Source organism: Ostrinia nubilalis, chromosome 5 (genome assembly GCF_963855985.1).
Source record: "Ostrinia nubilalis chromosome 5, ilOstNubi1.1, whole genome shotgun sequence".
Classification (NCBI taxonomy): Eukaryota; Metazoa; Arthropoda; class Insecta; order Lepidoptera; family Crambidae; genus Ostrinia; species Ostrinia nubilalis.
The window spans coordinates 2,425,755-2,448,264 of NC_087092.1; the positions used below are offsets into that span (position 1 = coordinate 2,425,755).

At 33.9% G+C, this 22,510-nt stretch overlaps 2 protein-coding genes across 3 annotated transcripts in view; both read left to right on the plus strand.

Moving 5' to 3' along the window:
- Positions 1-22,510, plus strand: part of LOC135072114 (uncharacterized) — a 521,318-nt gene that overhangs the window by 118,439 nt on the left and 380,369 nt on the right. The window lies entirely within an intron of this gene.
- Positions 18,626-21,603, plus strand: LOC135071682 (uncharacterized). Of its 2 annotated transcripts, none has more exons than XM_063965458.1 (7): positions 18,626-18,907; positions 19,517-19,727; positions 19,807-19,995; positions 20,112-20,281; positions 20,445-20,616; positions 20,914-21,010; positions 21,532-21,603. In XM_063965458.1, exons 3-7 carry the CDS (start codon positions 19,914-19,916, stop codon positions 21,563-21,565), a joined length of 555 nt encoding a protein of 184 aa, XP_063821528.1. In that variant the 5' UTR covers positions 18,626-18,907; positions 19,517-19,727; positions 19,807-19,913; the 3' UTR covers positions 21,566-21,603. The 2 variants fall into 2 exon arrangements, with proteins under 2 accessions (XP_063821528.1, XP_063821529.1); XM_063965459.1 differs by having other exon boundaries at positions 19,564-19,727.

A 22,510-nucleotide genomic window follows, 5' to 3' on the forward strand; every position in this document is an offset into this window, starting at 1 on the left:
CAGCATTTCCAAGAGTTGTTGATTTGTCAATTTGATGCTCTGTCAACAATGATAAATGTCAATTGTGGTTACGTTTCGGTCCACGATCGCCACTTAATAGATTTCAACAATAAAAAGTTTCACCTTTAAAATTATTTTTTAATTAAAGAAAATGCAAGCATTAATTATTTTATATAATAAAACGAGAATTATGTATAATAGAAACTAAAAATAAACTGTTCTATGTTAAGTTGATTGAGTATATTTCCATAAAAGACAATACATAACCAAACTATGCTGCGTGTAATGGATAAAAAACGTAAAGTTATCATTTGTGTAAATGAAAACATACTTTTTTTGGTAAATGTTGCCAGTAGGTAAACATTTGAGAGCTGCTTAGCTGATCACGGCTTCAAATCCTTTGAGTGGTGTTTGAGAATACCATTTAAAATTGAAGGATACTTAAATTTAGGAGCCCGTCAGCTGAGTGAAAGATTTGAGTAGTGTTTCAGTATTTGGCCGTTATTGTATCAAACATACTGTTAAAAAAGAAATTATTAATATTTCTTCGTAGTGTCATTGTGAATGTCAGTTATCGATTACTCATTTGTAAAAATAAACAACTTCGAAGTTATTCCTACAATTGTTTGCTATTTACTTATTGTTGCCAAAAACGATGACTTATGACGCAAATGCTTTCACAGTGTCATCGGAATGCGACTGCAAATGCTCAGACGACGGCGCGTCAAGCTTGACACTGTAGGGTCTTATTGCTTTGTAATAGGGTTCAGTTTGCAACGGAAATATGAAGTGTAATATGTATTAGTATGTGTTTTATTAATTAGTAGGAAATAACGTGTTGGCAGCCTTTGATCTGCCTGCTAGACTGGCGACAAACAGGTGTAAGTTATGGCTGTGTGAATCAATAGATTATGAGCGTGCCATAATGTATGTAGGGTGTTATGGGATTTAGGAACTTAATGATAAGATAAATGGGTAGATTACGTGGATAGACTTCACAATAGGTATAGTCTATTGTAAGGTTTGTAAGTTTACACCTACGTTTGTAGAAAACCTTGGATGTTTTGTATTTCCATTATCAAAAACTTTTTTATTTGTTGTTCGTTGTCATTTTCAAGTTAAAAGAAAAGAATTAAAGATTTAAATATTAAAAAATGTATACCTAGATGATCAAAAGAAATCCAAAGTATCATAAACTAGCTTTTGCCCGCAGCTTCACCCGCGTGAAATTTAGTTTGTCACAGATTGTCCTAAATTATAGCTTATTTGTTATTCTGGGTTATAAAGAATAATACTGTAAAGTTTCATCAAAATCCGTTCAGTAGTTTTTGCGTGAAAGAGTAACAAACATCCATCCAGACATCCAAACTTTCGCATTTATAATATTAAGTAGGATAACGAAAACCTTGTTAAATGAATTCATTGAATTCAAAAATCGAAGAAAAATAATAATATTTCTTTTTTTTTTCTATTTTAAAATTGCCGTATCCAGCCAGCGTCAATTCCTTTGCCCGACGTTATACCCACTCAGCGTCAGCATACCCCGGAGGTCCTACGCACGTAACGTTTGCTCTGTACTCGCTATTACACTACATTCTAGAACAGAAACAACTGCCGCTCGCTTGTTGGTATCACTTGTTTTGCTAAATGTAAATAGGTATGTTTATGTTTCGTTAAAGTTGTGAGGTAAATGTTTGATGTGCCTTTTACTCGCCAACTACAGTAAAACAGCAGGTTATGTTTTCAGCAGGTTTTGTAGGTAGGTGAGTTGCAGTCGTACCTACCAAATAAATATCCTTACAAACTTAGGGGAAAGTTTTGTATATTGGACCAGCTGTAAAAGCAATTTTATATAAAGAATATTTTCTACGAAATATTCAAGTGGTCTAATTTAGCAGCCGATCCAATATACACAACTTTCCTCTGCTTATTTATTTTATTACCAAAAATATAAGAATGATTTTATACAATGCTATATTTTCATTCCATATTTTACTCTTTATATTTATGTCAAAAGTTAGCCATGTCCTAGGTACCTACTTCAACAATATTTTCTCTATTAAATAGAATAGATAGTACTGATTGCTTCATTACCAACATTGTTACTACGAGTATTTACAACTCAATCTACACTGCAATATCAATAACTTTAGCAACGTAGAATATAAAATGTCGCAGGCAGAATGTAAACTCGGTTATTTTATGGAACGCCCAGGGTCGTAAAGAGGAGCACTCACGGTGGGAAATTGATTTTGTAATGCTTTTCGATTTTCCCCGACCCATGGAATGTCCACAAAGGAAATTCGCTTCTATCCTATAAACATACTCAACTCACTTAATAGCAGTTACCTAATAATATTTCTTCCTCAAAAATATTTAGGTAAGTAATCATTTTCAGAGGTCTCCCAGTGCGCGTGGATGCACAGGGTGACATACGAACCAATCACAGAGCTCCATTCAACGCTGTGCGTTCGATTTGCTGCTTTACTTATGTAAGCATCGTTTCTGAATACGGGCGTTAGTGTGAATTTACTTCTAACGTCCTGATTCTCTTCATAAATTTGTTACGAAGAGAGCAAAAATAAAAAGCCGTATTGCGTTTGTTCGAAAGTCTGACATCTTTTTAATTCCTGTCCTTGACAAAAATATATGAAAAGGACATCATCCACGTTTCATATATTTTTGGTCCAAAATCAAAAGTGCCGGCCAACAAAAAAAAGTGCTGTATTCTGACAGAATACGTCTGCCTTAGCATTTGTTACTATGGCACCAAAGCCGTAGCTCCACTGTGCGTCGAGTATTTGAGATCTAAAAGTCATCGATTATTCATACATTTTTTGTTCAAAATCAAAAGTGTCGGCCAATAAAAAAAAAAAGTGCTGTGTTCTGACAGAATACGTCCGCCTTAGCATTTGTTACTATGGCACCAAAGCCGTAGCTCCACTGTGCGTCGAGTATTTGAGATCTAAAAGTCATCGATTATTCATACATTTTTTGTTCAAAATCAAAAGTGTCGGCCAATAACAAAAAGTGCTGTCTTCTGACAGAATACGTCCGCCTTAGCATTTGTTACTATGGCACCAAAGCTGTAGCACCACTGTGCGTCGAGTATTTGAGATCTAAAATTCATCGACGATTCATACATTTTTTGTTCAAAATCAAAAATGTCGGCCAATAAAAAAAAAGTGCTGTATTCTGACAGAATACGTCCGCCTTAGTATTTGTTACTATGACACCAAAGCTGTAGCACCACTGTGCATCGTAGTATCGATGCACAGTGGTGCTACAGCTTTGGTGCCATAGTAATAAATGCTAAGGCGGACGTATTCTATCAGAATACAGCACTTTTATTTTTTGGCCGGCACTTTTGATTTTGGACCAAAATGGATGATGTCCTTTTAGTTCTTGAAAGTATCCGTTAGGGGCGCTGTAAAATCCGTTATAAATTTAATGTCATTTTTCGCTAGTGACGACGTTTGATGTAAACCAGATGTAGGCCAGTGGTTCAGTGGAATGAAACTTCAGATATCACTCGGATTACGCAAATATGTCATCAGTAAAGATTCCGTTTCTTTACTCATAATATGGTTTATAGAAATTGTGTAAAACCCTGAAAAATAATTTCTGAAGGCGCTAAAGTTGTGTTTGTCAAAAAAATCCGACATTTAGAGCTTATTTAAGCAGTGGCTGCCGTAAATAAAGTCATGAGTTTCGAGATTGGGCGGTGGCTCCAATTTTTATTCGTCGTATCAAGCGGAATCGGTGTCTTGGTGGGTCTCCTCACGAAGTAGTCCAAGGGCTAGGATGTATAGTTATTTTTGCCTTCTTTTAAAAATTATATTTTACTTTAATTTAGAATTTTACTAGTATGCACTTAAAAATACTCATTTCCCCGCTAATCTATGCAGGTGAATATTTTTTATATTCACCTGCATAGATTAGCGGGGAAATGAGTGTTTATTTGATATAAGTTAAGTTTGGAGGTAACCTCTATATCCATAAAGTTGATCATCGAACCACCGAACTCTAGAATCTAAGGTGCCAGCCACGTTGATTTTCAGCAATTTTTTTAACAGCAGTAACTCCACTAAGGCCCGGTTTTTTGATTCGTAGTTAAAATAACCAATAATCAAATTTGACAGATGTCAAATGACAAGTGGTTAAATATCAGAAAAAAATGTTTTTCGAACAATGGTTAGCTTGACTTTTAGTACATTTTTTAACTATTAGTTACCATTTTGTTAATATTTAACCATTAGTAGCAAAATTTAACAATTTGTTATTTTAACTATGAATCAAAAAACTGGGCCTAAAACAGCAAATTCTTGTTAACAAAAGAAATCTTTATTCTATGCTTGATTTGAATATAAAATATTTCTCGAATAAATGTGATCCTAAATTTAATCTGAAATTGACGAAATACTTAAAAGAGTGAAAAAAAAAATGTTACTAACCAGGCTCTTCAACTAGCAGCGCACGAAGCGAATCGAGCACATAAAAAAATATTCGCGCCAAAACGAAATGTCAAATGAAATGTTGAGCACAGATTATATCTGCAATTACTTTTTCTTTTTCGGCACTCGATACATTTTATCGGCGAGTCAGACACGAAAATTTATTGATTTGAGACTTTGTGTAAGGTCGCTCGTATTATGATTTTACAATATCTCGTTCAAATCGATAATACCGTATGTTATGCTGATACAAATGGAGATTTCTTTTTTGATCATATTGATTTTTATTTCCATAATATATTTTACCCTATACGTTGAAAGTTTCAAAAAATACAAACCCTTTTGAACACAACCTTAAGTCTGTTTCATAAGAAATCAGATTTTGAGTAAGAAATTCCAAACAAATGAAACTTTTCTATCGGCTTCCTTTTCTATGCTAAGTAATCAAAGGCCAGTTAAAAGTTTAACTAATTAACCTAACCGTTTATAAAGCAAGAAAGGTTCTAACTTTATAAGGGACCTAAAGAGACCGACAAAGAACATTTCTTGGCCGTTTAATGTAAGCACTAAACCGCTTATTATAGGCAGGTGCAACATCTATTCGAGGTTACAATTTTATGTGTATAGTATTTATTTGCATTTAAAGTAAAGCGGTTCCCTACTTTACTTGTAAACTTTTTATTCTTTTTATCGACATAATATCTCTGGCCAGTGAGATCTACAACCATTAAAAAGAAAAAATAACGTTACGTTATCGAAAAAAAATAATACTATGTCAATAAAACAGGAACTGGCCGAGAACAATTTTGTAATAAAAAAGCCTACATAACTACGAGTAAATGTTTTTCTAATCTGACGCAATAAAATTATTACAGATAATAATAATAAAAAGCAGACTTTAGGATAATTATTTTACTTCTGTACCTGTATGCAATGTAAGTAACTTCAATAATGGTATATAAAGGTCTGTATTCACTGAATAATGAATTTTATTAATGAATGTGGTCAAATAACTGCCTTTATGCATTTAAAAAAATAAAACTGAGTAGGTACCTAGGTACTTACTATTCAGTTTACTTTTGATAGCTCAGAGACATTTTATAAAGAACTTCAAAAATGTTTCAAATTGAGGCATTAAATACTTCTTCCCTCCATTTCTACACTGTAGTCGTAAAGTTTCTGCAATAAACCGTAAAACGGAACGATAGGCCACATTGTGATAATTCAGTTTATCTTTTTATACGTTTTCCGCGGTTGCCGCCATAAACTTGTAAATAAAATGTTTCTATATTTATTGTTGGGAGTTACAGGTTTTTGTGGGGTTGAAACTCAATGCAATGCTTAGTTTATTACTTTACAATGTAGATGTAGATGTTTAATTGCTATCTTTGACAAAATTGACACAGGTATAATTTTTAAGATAATATTGGATAGAATGCGGGAAGCACCTAGATGAGGGAAACACAGGATCGATCTCTGTAGAAATTCTTGCCTAGGCGCAGATCACCGACTTTTGGTTGGCTGATAGTTGGACCCGATTGTAATTTGTATGAAGAATCTGGCAATACCAAATTGGTGTAATGTGCGCACTTTCGTACATCTCCATACTGATCAACAGCCTGATCCAACTAGATATCGGCCAAGTAAATGTCGGTGGCCTGCGCTTAGGCTTAAGGAATACCTTTCTCTAAGAATGGACGTCATTTGGCTAAAACGAACGATATACTTAGGTAAATGTACAGGTAGGTAAATGTAACTAAAAGTCATATTTAAATTCAGGACAGGTTGTCTAGTAAAATGTAGAAACATTCACAATTTGGAAATAGATTACATAAAAAAAAACAATTCGTGGACTGTCTCTTACATCAAGAATACTTGATCCAAAATAAATACGAATGCTTACAATTTAACATCATCCGTCCACTTACATAGGGCCATAAAAGAGTGTCATATAAAGTTTGTGACCCATCCAGCATGAGACGTAAAAGCTAACACAAGAGACTCGCAAAGTAATATAACGTGTTACAAAAAGTACACACACAAGACATATCGATGTACAATGACGTAACGACTCGTGCGCATATTTATAGCAATAAGGGTCAATTCACACATACAGCACGACAGGTCATTTATCAAAAAACTCTAACTTTGTAACTTTAGGTATCAAACAAAATAACAATGTACTTAATAAAAATATGATTTTAGTGGTTAAAACCGGCTTTTTAACCGACTTCTAGAGAGAAGGATTATCCAATTTTTTTATGTTCGTTTTAAAAAGTTAATTTAATATCTAAATATAACAAATTAACACTCAAATAGCGAGGTGGACGAGGTGGTCCTCCCCTATCTACTCCTCCAACTTGGTTCTAATTGATATTAGCTTGAAATATTACGAGTAACAGCGCTATGTTCTGGGTTCTACCTTAGACACATGCTGAAGAGCGGTTGCCATTTTTGGCATACTTTGCCTCAGTGTGAATGTGCCCTAACATGCGCACGCGCGTGTCCTCAACTAAAGCGTCCAGATAAAAGGACCATTAAGGACGTCGCATAACTTATCCCTAAGCGCTGATAAACTAAAGAGCCGCCTTAGTTATGGCGGGCCTTGAATTCGAGAGTGTAACCTTTGGGTCCTTCGACCTGATGCTAAGGTTTTAATATGTAGACTCAGGGAAGGCACTTAAACTTCACACAATTATCTTTCTAATAATCACACTTTAGCGACTATAACGACTGCATAATGGGTATGTTCCCGTAAATGTTAAATCGATCCAGTTCTTCAGTGTTCCCACAAGAAGTTTTTAGGGAGTCCTCCTCTAATCTTACGACATCTTTATATCCCAAATTGTATGCTTTAAAATAATTAATACTTAAGTACCAGGGATAACATTAGTCTAGTCTACTTAGGCCCGATTCGACCAAACTTTTATCCGAAAATAACTCTTGGTATAACTGGCACATTGACAGTTTCAGTATGGGAAATATGTCAAAGCTGACGATTTATTCTGATATTAATATTTTACTCTTGTTTGGTCGAATCCACCCTTAGTCATTTCACTTCTTTCCAAAGATTTGATTCATGTCACAACTTCTTCATTATAAAATATCGTCGTTGCTTCAAAACCATCGACACGAACGCAATTCCAAGTAAAAATATTTGAATTCAAAATGTATTTTCTGTAATGATTGAGTTATTCGATAAGAGCAGCAGTCGGCTTAAAATATCGGATACGTTCTAAATATAGGACTCCGCTTCCAGCGGCGACGGACCGACAAAAATGTAAGTCTTGCATATTAATACAGTCATAACGCGCGGGTGACACTGCAGCATGTGGGGATAGTTCACTATTCTTGTTTTATCTGACCTTGATATGAGTTTTGCTGCAAAAAAGCTTGATATAGGAATAGATGCCGTTTCATTCTGAACTTTAGTTGTAAAAGTGATAAGTTTCTGATGAGCATCGGAATCAGTCAGCAAGTTGTTACCAAAGTTAGAAAACCATAAACTTTCTAATAATTATAATTTTATAATGAGAAAACTAACGGAGTGTAGAATCCTTCTTTACTCGAAAGCTTGACGGTCAAGAAGATAGCTGGCAGTGAATGGATGAGGAAGACTGTGAAGACCTCTTTAACTTTGACAGTGGACTGGTGTTTGGTAATTAATACGGCGATGTCGAAAAACCGAATATTTAAAATAACTAGTTAGTCAATCTATCTATCTATAGTAAGAAAGGCTCCAAAAATTTGAAGAATTCAATAACCAAACCATTTCCCAATGAAACCGGGCGCAATCCTGCGAGCGCTCGATAATGTTGGAACAGCTTGTTTCGTGCGATCCGAAGTCTCGTTATTTCCAAAGCGAGCCGCTCGCTACTGGACAATGACACAAGGCATAAAGGCGGAGTAGGCACGCTAATAATAAAATTGAGGCAACGAAACTATTGTGTAGGCTAGCCAAACTGCTGTGTGAGACAGTACTCAAGAACAACTCCCGTGTAGCCAGGATCTACAGCTTGACCGCCTTATTAAGAACTACTAGGCACAGAGCTTTATGCTCGATTTCACCATCAATCCCTAATTTTTAAGTGATCCCTATGAAAACAAAATTCCTGTTATGTGTTACCATAGGGGTCACTTAAAAAATAGGGATTGATGGTGAAAACGGGCTTCTCTAAAAATCTAATGAACACTTCCATACGCCTGTATTCACAAACGATCCTTGCTTAAAGTGAAGCAGCAAATCGAACGCACAGCGTTGAATAGAGCTATGTGATTGGTTCGTGTGTGTCCTTATAGTAATATTTATGAATACGGACTTTATTCACGAATTCATGTATTATCGAGAGCTCACTGAACCATTAACCATTGTGGCATAGCTATGTAAATGGACGGCCCCGTTAGTGTTGGCATAACTTCGGCTAGATATTCTAACAGATAAGCAAATCAAACTTCAGGGTTTGCGGTTCCGGCACCGGCTTGGCTTCCACAGTCGTCATTTTAAGTACCTACTTTATTGTACAGAAATCAGTCATTTTGCGTAATGGAACTACCCTTTTTTATCCACAACGAGGAAGCTCTTGGCCTGGACGGAAAGTGATAACCAGGCTGAAGGTGGAAGCAAGCTTCACCCGGAATCCTCAACCACAGAGGAACTGGATATCTTACCTCTTTTCTGCTAGAACAAAAAATGCTGTTATGGTGATAGACTTAGGTAAGATGGTGGCAAGCCAGGCGGACTTAAAACAGGCTCTACCACCAACCAAACCGAACAGAAAAATCTGCCTCCCACTGGGAATCGAACCCGGGACCTCTGCGTCTGAAGCAGGTTATTTAATTAAAGTTTTTCTTATTCTTATTCTTATTCTTATTTATAAGTAACCTAAATTGTTTATTTATAGCGTCTGTATAAGAGGAAGGCGCTAATGACTGCGACACAGTCTTTGACTACTGCAGTCATTAACGTTTAATTTTGTCTATGTACAATTGTAATTGGCTACAAATAAAGTTTATTATTATAGGTGGTCCTTCTTTCCAATACTAAAGTTTGAGCACTAAAGAGTTCATCTGCATTAAAAACGGTTATCTTTTCTATCTTTTAGGTTGTAACAACCAAGGATATACACAACCTGGTGTCAAACTTTCTGAGGCACCATGAGCGTCTGACAGAATTCAATAGGACTGAATAGCTTAAAGTGCCCTTTTTTAAAGAGAATAATTTTTAAATTTTATGAACATTTCCAACTATAATTGTATTAACTTTACGGCTAAAAAGTTATTACGAAGCTAGTTGTATTCTTTTTATTCAATTCCACTGGTCAATAAATAATACTCGTACCTAGGTAAATACAGACCTTATTACAGGGTAAGATGATGATGTTAACAAAATATCCGTTAAACATTAATGTTATCGTTTAACTCGAGAAATTCCAGCTGGTTTCTTCCTATATTAAGTTTTATTCAATATTGCATGCAAGGCTATCAATTAAGTTGTATCAATAAAAACATAATTTCATGCTGTTCACAAGCATCTCATAGCACACATAAAAACTTGGCTTAAGTTTAATATTATAATCGGAGATGCGCTTGCGATGATGTGTAATGAAAGTATTTACAGTAGGCACACTCACAATGTATGAACACTTCTTTTGGTTGACTTTGATATAACATGATTTATCTAAAAATAAATCTTTTGCGCCTGGTTTCATACAACTAGGTATTTAAAAATCAAAACATCTTATCTTATTATTAATTTGATTTTAGAGTTTTTTTATCTACTATCTGTTTAGATAGATGCTATCTAAAAACAAAGGAAAAGCTCAAAGTAAATTATTATTGGGTAATTTAAAGTAAAGTTCCTGTACGACGAAATTCTCTATGTTAATAAATAAATTAAACGATTTGTCTTTCCCTTCTATGATCTGAGGTCTTTTCCGATTCACACAATACATGTTTTGTCACTTACATTCTAAAGTTTCATCATCATTGCTACTGTTCTGTCTGTGATCGTCTGTTTATACGTTACTAGCTTTTGCCCGCGGCTTCACCCGCGTGAAATTTAATTTGTCACAGATCATCATAAATCACAGCCTATATGTTATTCTGGGTTATAAAGAATAATACTGTAAAGTTTCATCAAAATCCGTTCCGTAGTTTTTACGTGAAAGAGTAACAAACATCCAGACATCCAAACTTTCGCATTTATAATATTCCTACCTAGGATGTTAGTACAATACGATGTAAGGCATTGCAGTAAATGAGTAAATACCCAGCACTTTTTAAGATGTACTGAACCTTCATCCACTGTGAACTTGTGAAGCTGCTTCATGAAAGCGATGCTATCGTACCCCCCAAGAGGCTTCCATAGTTTTTGTGTCTCGAGGAGGTTATTATGTTTTTTGTGGTGAATACCGATTGCTTTCAATCAAAGCCAATCACGGCAATCGGTGAAGCTATTGATGTTACTATTTGTATTTACTAAGAATATTGTATAATTAACTTTTCCTTTCATAATAAGTGAATGGCATATTCTAGAGCTATCATATCTATTTTTGTAAAAGATTATACAAATTAAATCTTATTTTTAAAAGCAGAGCTTTTTACTTGCACCAAAGCAAAAGCTTTAGTAACGACTTTATGGAGTTTAGAAAAAATACTTAAACCTATAATAAAATTATGACAACGGAGTAACCTATCTGTAACCTTGCAAAATAATCAGTTTACAGTTCTTTACCTCTTTCAATAAAGGTAATCCTTAGCGCTAAAAAACGATTAACTCACAAAATACTCGTATGCTCTACATTCAATCATGCACTCTAAAATTTATTTCATCAACTCCAATGTTGTTTAAAGCTCTTCTATACAGAGTTACATCCATGACGTAACAGTTGTGACAAAATAGGAGAGCATGTTTGGACGGCTCCACCGACCGTACACTTGCGGTTTTTCTTCCGGGATTCTTTGTAGACGTGTCAGGTTACTAATGGAACAAAAGATACCACAGTAAAGCTGGAACAATAATGTCTTTGTTCCTGTTTTGATTGTTTTGAAAGAACATTATTTTTGTTGCGTAGGAAAATCAAGCTGTAAATCACGGACAATTTATCAAAGTACTTTGGAATCTGAAGACGTACCTAGATAATTACTAAATTATGTTATCAAAGCTTATGTGAAGCTCTCTGAAACTTATTTATAGGTCCCTTTTTTATCTTTTTCTTGGCTCGGAGAGAGAGAGAGAAAGTTTTCCCGATCATTAAATAGTTTATTTATTAAGTAGTCGGCCTATTGAAATATGATAGACTTACCTACCCCATAAATTAGAGACGGTCGTGGTCCTACAGTAGAAACCAAAGGACCTTATCATGATGATGACAGCTTAAGCTCTTACCGAGTTTTGTAACTTTTGTCAGTAAATGTAACCTATCGACGCCTGTCAAAGCTCATAAATATAAAGCTTTAGGTTAGTTTCTATTTTCATGATGATAAATAAATTTATTAGTGTCATAACGACATGTGGTGTACCTAACTTGCATGATATTTTCATTTTTATTTCATACTAAATTGTATGTCTTAAGTCGACAGCAGATCAGACTATATATTTTTGTTACAAAATAGCTCTTAATTACAACTGGATAAGATACAAAACTGTGTTTAACTTGAAATGTAGTCCGTATACAGGGTGGAATTTTGTAATGCCACCTGGAGGGAAAGTACTCTTAATACTGTAGATAGAAAAATTTACTGAAAGAAAACATTCCTTTTTTTTGAAAAGAAAGAGAACTGCATTCAAAGATTTTCGAATTTTTTTCGAAAATTCACTACCATACCATACAATTTTCTGTAACATAATTAAAATAATTTAAGATTTTCATGGTTTTCCTTTCATATGATTTATCAAGTTTGTTAGAGAGATTTCATCCTTATACTTAACCCTAACAATTGATGTAATAAAAATACATGGTGTAATTTTTAACAGATTTTAGTTGGTTCGATTTGGGGGTGTGGCAAGTAAATTTTTGGAAATTTTTGAATGCAGTTCTATTTCTTTTCAAAAATAAAGGAATGTTTTCTTTGAGATATTTTTTCTATCTACAATATTAAGAGTACTTTCCCTCCAGGTGGCATTACAAAATTCCACCCTGTATACTAGGTACTAGAGATGGGTTATACTAGGTAAATTTGATACTAGATGCACCTATTCCAAGTATTTATTAATACGTGATCCAAATACCTGTTCCACTTAGTACGTAGTAATTTACCATACTTGACGCGACTAGTGCGGACTAATCCACGTATTATGACTTTAAAATACAATTTTCTTTGAAAAGATCCACTCGTAGTATTAATAATGCAATTTGAAATTGAATAATAATGTTTTTGCTGGTTGTTGATTGATTGATATCCTCCCTTCATACTTCAACAGGCTTAGGACTGTCAACTTAAAAGTTGGCGTATTTAAAAGATATCAATTTCATAAAAATATTTACATAATTTTTTCTATTTTTTATTTATGCAATTATCACGGACGCGTGACAACAAACCAAAACAAACCTGTCGGAAGAATAAAAACTGGTTTTTTACCGGCTAGTCAACAAGGAGTGAGCTGGATGAGAGAGAACAAAAATTAAAATATTCAAAACCTTACCCGTGTACAAATAGAGTTTAAATTACGTAATACATCAAACACCTATTCGTATCTCACACCTGCCTGCGCTCAAATTTGTTTGTCAGACAGAGACGGAGTGAATCTCTACGTTCGCACATAAGCTTAGCGAGAAATACGCGGTGCGCGTAATACACGACTACGGATTATGCAATAATAACCTCTATTACTTTGATGGTAGGGTCGGAAATCGTGTAATTTAAAAAATACTTAGCGAGAAATACGCGGTGCGCCTAATACACGACTACGGATTATGCAATAATAACCTCTATTACTTTGATAGTAGGGTCGGAAATCGTGTAATTTAAAAAATACTAGGTGGATCAAGTATTTTAAAAATTGGAATAGGTGCCACTTAGTACTGTAAAATACCTAGTGTGTGGATCTGTTCTAGTAAATACGTCTCATCTCTACTAGGTACTTATACACCGAGGGATCCAGTAATTACGTGTCATCTAATATTCTAATAATTATTATTCAAAACTTATCAATCCACCTTCTTGTCTTTGTATGAATAATAACATTTTGAATATTCATGAATATAAATTCATTAATAATTACATTTTAATGATGACAATTATATTTAATACCTTTTAAAATGTATCTAACTTGAACATCGACTCCCTATGAATAAAGAAATTAAGTCTGTAATAACAAAACGGACATAATTTGACATACAAGTTATAATTAACCCTTAACTGGTATCGTAAATTGGACATACGTAACTGGTATCGTGGGGGCCGTGCGGCCCCCATACTATGTTTGCTTCTAGCAAGCATGTTTTACCTATATACTTGAATAAATGCTCATAAATGATAAATATCAGGCTCGTTCTATGTAATCATTTAGTTTTTATTTTATTAAATCTTCCTACTTGTATACTTCAAGACATTACATAATAGTAACAACTTTTAACGTAATATTTTTTTAACGTTACAAATATCTATGAAACTTATCGTTTAGAAACTTATAACCAAAAATATGATTATTTTAATTAATGCATAATAATGTGAACTTAAAAATAAATAACGTTTTAATGCAATTTTTAATAAAAATAATAAGTATTTTATATAAATAAAAACATAAATATTATGTTGACAAACATTAGCAGGTGCTGGTGGATTTTCAGACCACTGGTATTTATTTTTTCATAGTAGCTGGATTGACTAGGTCCTACAACATCTTCATTTTCACTTTCTGAAGAAAAAACTTCAGAATCAGAATCAATTTCCTCATTATCGACCGAATATTGGTTATTGGGTCTTCACAATGACCTATAATTTTATTATTACGATATTCTTCTTCTGGCATGCTACTACTCACTAATTTGGGATCAAAAACTTCATTCTAGGTATCTTCTATTGTTTTATCACTTAAAAGTCATCAATACTGCAAAAAAATAAAAATTGCCATGAAAAAAAAACTAACGTAACTGGTATTGTGGGGGCCGCGCGGACCCCAACACGTGCATATCTTCGTCCTGGTGAATGATGCAGTGCTGAAACGCCTGCACCAGACGCGAGTAGCGCCGAAATGAGAATACCAAAAATTTTGGCTGCCAACGATGCGTAGCTTCTTAGAAATCAAAGAAAAAGTCATGCGTGGGGGCCGCGCGGCCCCCACGATACCAGTTAAGGGTTAACAATATGGGTCCTAAACTAAATGAACACAACGGTTCCAAACCACACAGTTAGTTTTTGATGATATAAATACATAATTGTGTAGATGTATGTACTTAGAAAGGTTTGTAAATGTACATAAATGAGTATTAACTTAAGCTGGGTTGCACCATCTTTCTTTAACTTTGACAAACGTCAAAAATCTGTCAAACTCCATACAAAAAACACCGGTTATCGTTATAATTTGGGTCAAAGATAGGTGGTGCAACTGTGCCTAAGTCTTCGACGTACAGTCAGTGACATCCAAAGTTGTCAATAAGTTCGCAACACGAGTTTGTGTTGTCAACTTTTGGCCACTTTGGGTGTCACGATCTATTTGACGCTGACTGTACTCGTACGATGGCAAAACAATTGAAAATCTGCCTAGCCTAGATACCCAACTACTTTTAGAGGTAGTCGTATTTGAAAAAGCTGTTCAGAATAATTAAAATGTGACGTATGCAGATAATTACACTTAAAATTAAGCAGAATGATTAAAAGAACGTCCCTTTGAGTCTTAACAGATATTTTGGCACCGGTGGTCCTGACACCGAAGTCATAAAACGGTTTTTATCGCGGAGACTCAAATAAAATGCCTTTGGAGAGAATTTGTGCATTATGTGTAGACTACTTTACACTTAGACGTCCCAAAGAATATTATTTGTATGATTGTATTGTATTATTATTATACCTAAACAGACAAATACATTTGTTCATCATCATCATCATCATTTCAGCCATAGGACGTCCACTGCTGAACATAGGCCTCCCCCAATGCTTTCCATGTTGATCGATTGGTAGCGGCCTGCGTCCAGCGCTTCTCTGCTTCCTTTACGATGTCGTCGGTCCACCTTGTAGGTGGACGTCCCACGCTGTTATTACAATATTTAGCACTAACTTTTGCCCGCGACTTCACCCGCTTGAAATTTAGTTTGTCAGTTTACGTGAAGTTTGTAGTAGTAATGTTGTTCTGAGTTATAAAAAATAACACTGTAAAGTTTCTTCAAAATCCGTTCAGTAGTTTTTTCGTAAAAGTAACAAACATCGTAGGATAGTAGGATTTATTTTTACTTTGATAGAGTTGTATAAACTTTTTACAAACTTAACAGGAATTGATAATTATGTTGTAAATAATAATAAACATAAAAAAAATATTTTAAACAAAGTTTCATACCAAAATTGATTAGGATGATTTTGAAAAAACTCAGAATTCTAAGAAGTTGACTGAAACTTTTAAAATTATCTATCTCTACGTAGTCTTGAGATCGTTATTTTTTAGTTCGTTGCGTCTACACCAAGAGTAGTCTACGAAATTATGCAAGAAATTCAAATTTCACAGTGCACGCACAGCGTTTTAAACGCCCTTCTGGAGTTAATGACTGGGGCAGTAATTACACCACCGTTATGTCGTATGCAGCCGATTATACTGCTAACAAATTGTATTAAGGCGGTCGTGATACTAAATGATATTGAAAGAGGTATTTTATTTGGGGCAAGACGCGGTTTGGCTCTTAGATGTTATCGGTGTATTTACACACACTTTTTGGAAGAAAGCAAATGACTACAGAAGCTGGGTGGCATGATTTTTGATTGCGAGTGATTTAACCTCCGTATTCACAAACGATGGTTGCTTAAGTGAAGCAGCAAATCGAACGCACAGCGTTGAATAGAGCTCTGTGATTGGTTCGTGTGTCACCCTGTGCTTCCACGCGCACTGTGAGACCTCATAGTAATGTTTGTGGATACGGGCGTAAGTAAGTCTTCTCCGGGTGATAAAACCTTACTATTTATAACTCTATCGATCGTAAGATTTATTTCAAAGATACTTTATGACATATAGATTACGAGATACGAGATTATTATTTCAAGATTGTTATTGAATAGTTTTTCTTTCGTAGAAAATTTTTATCTATGTTTCACACCATCTGTATAATAAAATATTACTGTCTTAAGTATTACTAATCCATAAGTTACTCTATGATTGATATAGTAACAATCAACCGAAAATACCAATAATAGTGTTGAAGAAGCAATGATGCCTTTTCACTTTTTAAATTCATTTGTGTTAAGTATTATTATTGAGAAACCCAAATACTTAATAAAGTTACATCGATTATAATGTTTAAGTTACATCCAATATATTATGTTTACTTATGAAAATAGAATCTACTCGTACCTAATGTCTAGACTTGTTTACTCAATGTACAGTCACGGAATGAAAAGGTTCGTCAGTTTTCAAATTGATTCCTTCAACGAATCGCGAGCACATATTACCTTTTGAAACTATGTTACAGAATAATCTCGAGTTAGAGAAAATAATCTTTAACTGTTCGTCAGTAAAGTTCAAAATTATTCAGATCAATGTTGTTTGACGATTTATCTTGTCAAGAAGGTTATTATGATTGATAAACTAAAACCTTCTTGTTGGTTCAATCTGCCATTATTATTTCAAAAACTATTGTCAATTGGTCAATGTCATCATTGCATTGCACTGATGGGATAGAAAAATAAACAAGCAAAACCTTATTCGTTAGCAAACGTCATATTTATTTAAATGTTAGCAGCACTGTTTCTTGCACTGTTATGTTGGCAGGTTTGACTCTTACAGTACCTAGTACAAGCGAAAACCGACACTAAGGTAACGAACCTTTTCATTCCGCGACTGTACATAGTTTGATGCCTATCATGTTTTCTATCTACATCAATCATTATACATCAAAAACCCTATTAACTAAAGGATTTCATAAGTCACAAAAATAGCGCGTAACAAAGGAACATGAAGCTCATATTAGTCAATATGCAGAATTACTATTTGTAAGTGAGATCCGAGAAATCCTTTGTTTAGTCTGAAAATAGCCTCTTACAATGTACGTTAGTTTATAGTCTGCTCGGTTTCGTTCGTTATATCACTCTGACACTTGCAATGTTTCAATACCTACTCATTTTGCAATAAATGTAGATCAATAAATTAAAAAAACTGTTAGAAAACCAGCCAGTCACAAAAATTATGAAGAAAATACCGACCGATTGTCATTTGATTCCATTATTTCGTTCTAAAATCAAATTGATTCAAATTATGTTCTTAAAAATATATTCCTTTGTCAAGTTTCGGTGATGGATTTAAGAAAAAGTTGCAAATTAAATTCTGAGCTACCTCCCAGATAGCAAGCGAACTTGCTGCAAACATGATTTTTATTTGAAATTAGATTGTCACGTCAAATATGACAAATCAAGTTTGTGGCAATATTGCTGTAAGCTTTTTGATTTAGGTATGATGTTTCAAGGCTTTTTTAATTTTGAAGCAAGTTTGCATTTTGCGCTATGTTTCAAAGATGAAGTATCAAGTTTGTTTTTTGTTTGTTACAAACTTGCGTTAAACTGTCATACGCATGGAGCAAATAATCAGTGTTGCCAGAAGGTTACTTTTGTAACCTTTTAGGTTACTTTTGAACTGCATTGGTTACTTTTAGGTTACACTAATGAAAAGGTTACTTTTAGGTGATTTTTCAGAAATTGTAGAATTAACTTTTACAGGTTATTCAGTAAAAATATTAATAGTGACAATTTAAAAATTATGTCATAAACTGCATTTAAACATGAATTTGATTTATTATTTGTTAAAGACAATGAGTTTTAGCAAATGTTTTTTTGATAATAAAACGCAAATCCATGAAACGGTTTTATACGACCGGTCACTTTTCGGTCTTCATGGAATGGTCAAAATTTCGAATTTAGGTAAACATGTGAACCATCCATGAACAACCTTACACAACCTTACACAATCCCCCCCGTATGAAGGTTACTTTTTATTCAAAAAGGTTAAATTTTTTTATATTTCTGGTAATTTCTGACAAGACCCGACTGGCAACACTGCAAATAATCACTAGTGGTCATACGCCAACGTCACTCGCCCGAAGCCATAAAAAAGAAAACAAAAACTTCCGGTTCCGGAAGAAAAAACAGCCAAGTGTTTGTTTTGCACTTTTGCAGCATACTCTCTAATCTGTGTTTTGCAGTGCACAAAATCAGTGGTAGAACGTAGAACCTACAAGTTTTTTTTGTTTTGCACGGTGTTTTATTTAATAAACGCTTCTGTTGTGCGAATTGGACGCGTGACGTGCTGAAGATTAAAGGTTAGTTCATTTATTTTTACTTTTACAAACGGAATTAATGATAATATGTAGTTCATATCTATCCCTTAAACCTTATTTACCTACTTTCAAACCCAGGCAACGTGTTCCAAGTGTTCCTAACCCTAAATAGTTCCTGCATGTTCGATCCTGTTTAGTTATGCATATTACTCAATATCTATTTCTAATTATCTATGTGTAACAGAAAGGTGTTATTGTAAGTTGTAAATGTACATCGTGGACCCTGTCTTGCACTGCAATTGGAAAATAATACATAAATAGAACGTCTAAAATTAACAAATATCCTCTAATAAAATAAATTAATTGCTGTACAGTGACTGACATTGATGGAAAAGTCATAGTTTTTCCTTTCAATAATTATCATGTTGCTATGAAAATGCTACACTCATAGCACTTCAAAATTGTAAATGTAAATATAAAATACCCCCTAAACATCCTATCCACCTTATCATGTACTTTTATCCTACCTCGTTTAATTCTTAAAATTGTTAGTTATGTCTTAGCAAAGGTAACATAAATTTCCTCCTACATACCTATCTATTATATTACCTATATAATATAATTATAATTAATAGTGTTATTTGGTTTCAGACTTTGCATAATGGAATCAAAAAAATTTTTTTTGGTTACATTTTTAGATGAAGATGATGCTCCTGGCATAGTTTCATCAAAGTGGTTAAGATACCAACACTTGTTATTACCCTAATGTATGCACTGAAGAAATCAAAAACAAACTTGAAGAAGATGCCTGCACCTGAAGCAACATGGTCACAATATCAAATAAAAATACTTAAAAGTTATGGTAAAATAATTTTCTTTATTTTTGTATTGCTAAGTTATAACTAGATTTTACTATTGTGAGACTTTTTTATTTATTTCAGAAACTTATGGCGAAGCACGATTACATTTAAAAAAAGCGGAAGAAACCTGAAATTTGGACTCAGACGAAGCAGAAAATGATGTTACAAATGAAGTGACAGTGGACATAATGTCTGCTGTAAATTACCCAGTCACCTCCGGTTCTAAAGAGGCCAAGCAAACACAACTCAAAGCTGTTAACTGCCAATCAGGTAACAGGTTTTTATAACATGCAATGAGCTTCTCTCGTCAAAGATGCAATGCGACAAAATTTCATATTTTCACTTGTTTTAGTTATGACTTTTCCATGTTTTTTTATTTGTTACAGAGTGCATTACAAACAAGCAATATGCTATACAGCAGAGTCATACGATTCAGATTGTGTCAGACCTAGCTAACCAAATGGCTGAAATCAATAGAAAATTGGATTTACCGTTAGCTAGGTCCGAAGAAACATTTTCACCAACAGATGACAATGCAGGTCTTTCAGAACTTTTGGCAAGTCTACCAGTAAAAGATATTGCAAGCTTTAATAATTTCGATGACCATTTAAAAATAAACAAGAATACAGGCAATAGTATGTATAAATGAAATACTTAAACACAGGGCAAATTTTATTATTCTATGAAAACATTCTAATGCTACTTTAATTAAATTTCAGATGTCATTTTTGTCTGGTATTGGCGGCAGAAATGTAAGAAGCCTTACGACTAATATGTTGAGACGAATAATTCTAGATGATGTAGCCGAGTTGTATTCGTTAACTGGGAAACAGATGAAAAATTCGAATAAAAAGTCATTTATGAGTACAGAAACCTATAAATTAATCTTTCGTAAGTACCTTTATTTTATTACAAACTTATACAGGGTGTAAATGAATTCATAGGCAACCTTGCAGGGGGTGGCTCAGACCATCATTATGAACTTTTCCTATGACCAATTTTTCCTGTTTTCATACAAAAACTGATCACGAAAATAAAGTTGTTCATAATGATGGTCTGAGCTTCCCCCTGCAAGGTTGCCAATGAATTCATTTAGATACACCTGTATATCTCTCAATATACCTACTACTATTATTTTCTGAATCATTCGTGTTTGTTAGTGTTAATTATTTCTATTTTATTTTTCAGAAATATGTAGAAAAATCAACGAAGATGTAACTGAAGACAGTCTAAAAGAAATTATAAGTGATTGGCTAAATCAAGCTAAAGTTAGACTTTCAAAAAGGTAAGATTTAATTTATTTACATTAGATGTATTTTATTTTACACTAGCGACCCGCCCCGGCTTCACACGGGTACATGTATTATACATATGTATAAAACAAAGTTGCTGTCGCTGTCTGTTCCTATATACATTATGCTTAAATCTATAAAACTATGCAACGGATTTTGATGCGGTTTTCAACAATAGTTAGAGGGATTTATGAGAAAGGTTATATAATAGAACCCCATACGAATCCGGGGCGGGTCGCTAGTTATACATATATTACATTATTATTACACAAGGGACAGACAGACAGCGACTTTCTTTTATACTATGTACCTAGTGATTTACAAATTTTAGATGTGCTCCTTTCAGAATTTTAACTAATAACCCCTTACCCTTATAGTAGTTTTTAAGGATTACTATAAATATATTTATTTCAGACATAGTTCATAATTTTGTTAGTAGTACAGAAACTTATACAATTAAATGTAAAATAATGTCTTAACCTGTGGTAAATATACTTGTTTCTTTTTGTTTCAGAGCAGAAACACAAAATAAAGAAAAAAACCAATAGCGGCGACCATGAAACCGATTTTTTCTCATTTAAAGTAAGATAAGATAAAAGTATAAATAATAAAAAAATATATTATGTTATGTTTGTTGTTTTATTTAATGTCAAACATGCATATTCATTGCAAGTTTGTTAAGGCAAACTTACATATTATTTATAGAAGCAGACATAATGCAAGTTTGTTAAGGCAAACTTACATATAATTTATAGAAGCAGACATAATGCAAGTTTGTTAAGGCAAACTTGCATATACTTTATAGAAACACATTAATGCAAGTTTGTCGCTCGGAAACTAGAAAGTTTGATTTAAACTTGCCTCAAGTTTATATACTTGCCATGGCAAATTTGAAACAAAGCTTCATTTTTGATACATCAAACTTACTGCAAGTCAGATTCAAGTTTAAATTGTTATCTGGGCTTATTTTAACCCTAACTATAACCATAACAAGCGTTTTTTGTATAGAATTTGACAGACTTTTGTTTCGTTGTTAAAGTTAAGTAAGACGGTACAACTTAGCCTTATTTTCAAAATTCTGGAATCACGAGCTGTTGTTACTTTCACCAATTCACCATACACCATAAAAACAAGGTAGACGACCTATCTTATAAACACAAACTTCTCTTATCACTTCCTGAATATTCTAGGCGTAATGTCAATGCGTAATCTACACATAACATTATGAAAATCGCCGCACCCGTGACACAAATATGGGTTTCTCGCGTGACCGCAAACCCCGCCTGTTACATAGGAATTAATCAAATTAGTATGACTCACGGAGTCAATAACTAATGCTTGGTCACTGCAAAAAATACAATTTAATCAACCCAATTAGGCCTAAGCGAAGCGAAGCCAATATACGTCACAGCTGAATCGTCTCAGACCTTATCGTTTCAGCCAAAGGGCATCCACTAAGTAGTGGACAAAGGCCTCCCCCAAGGATTTTCACA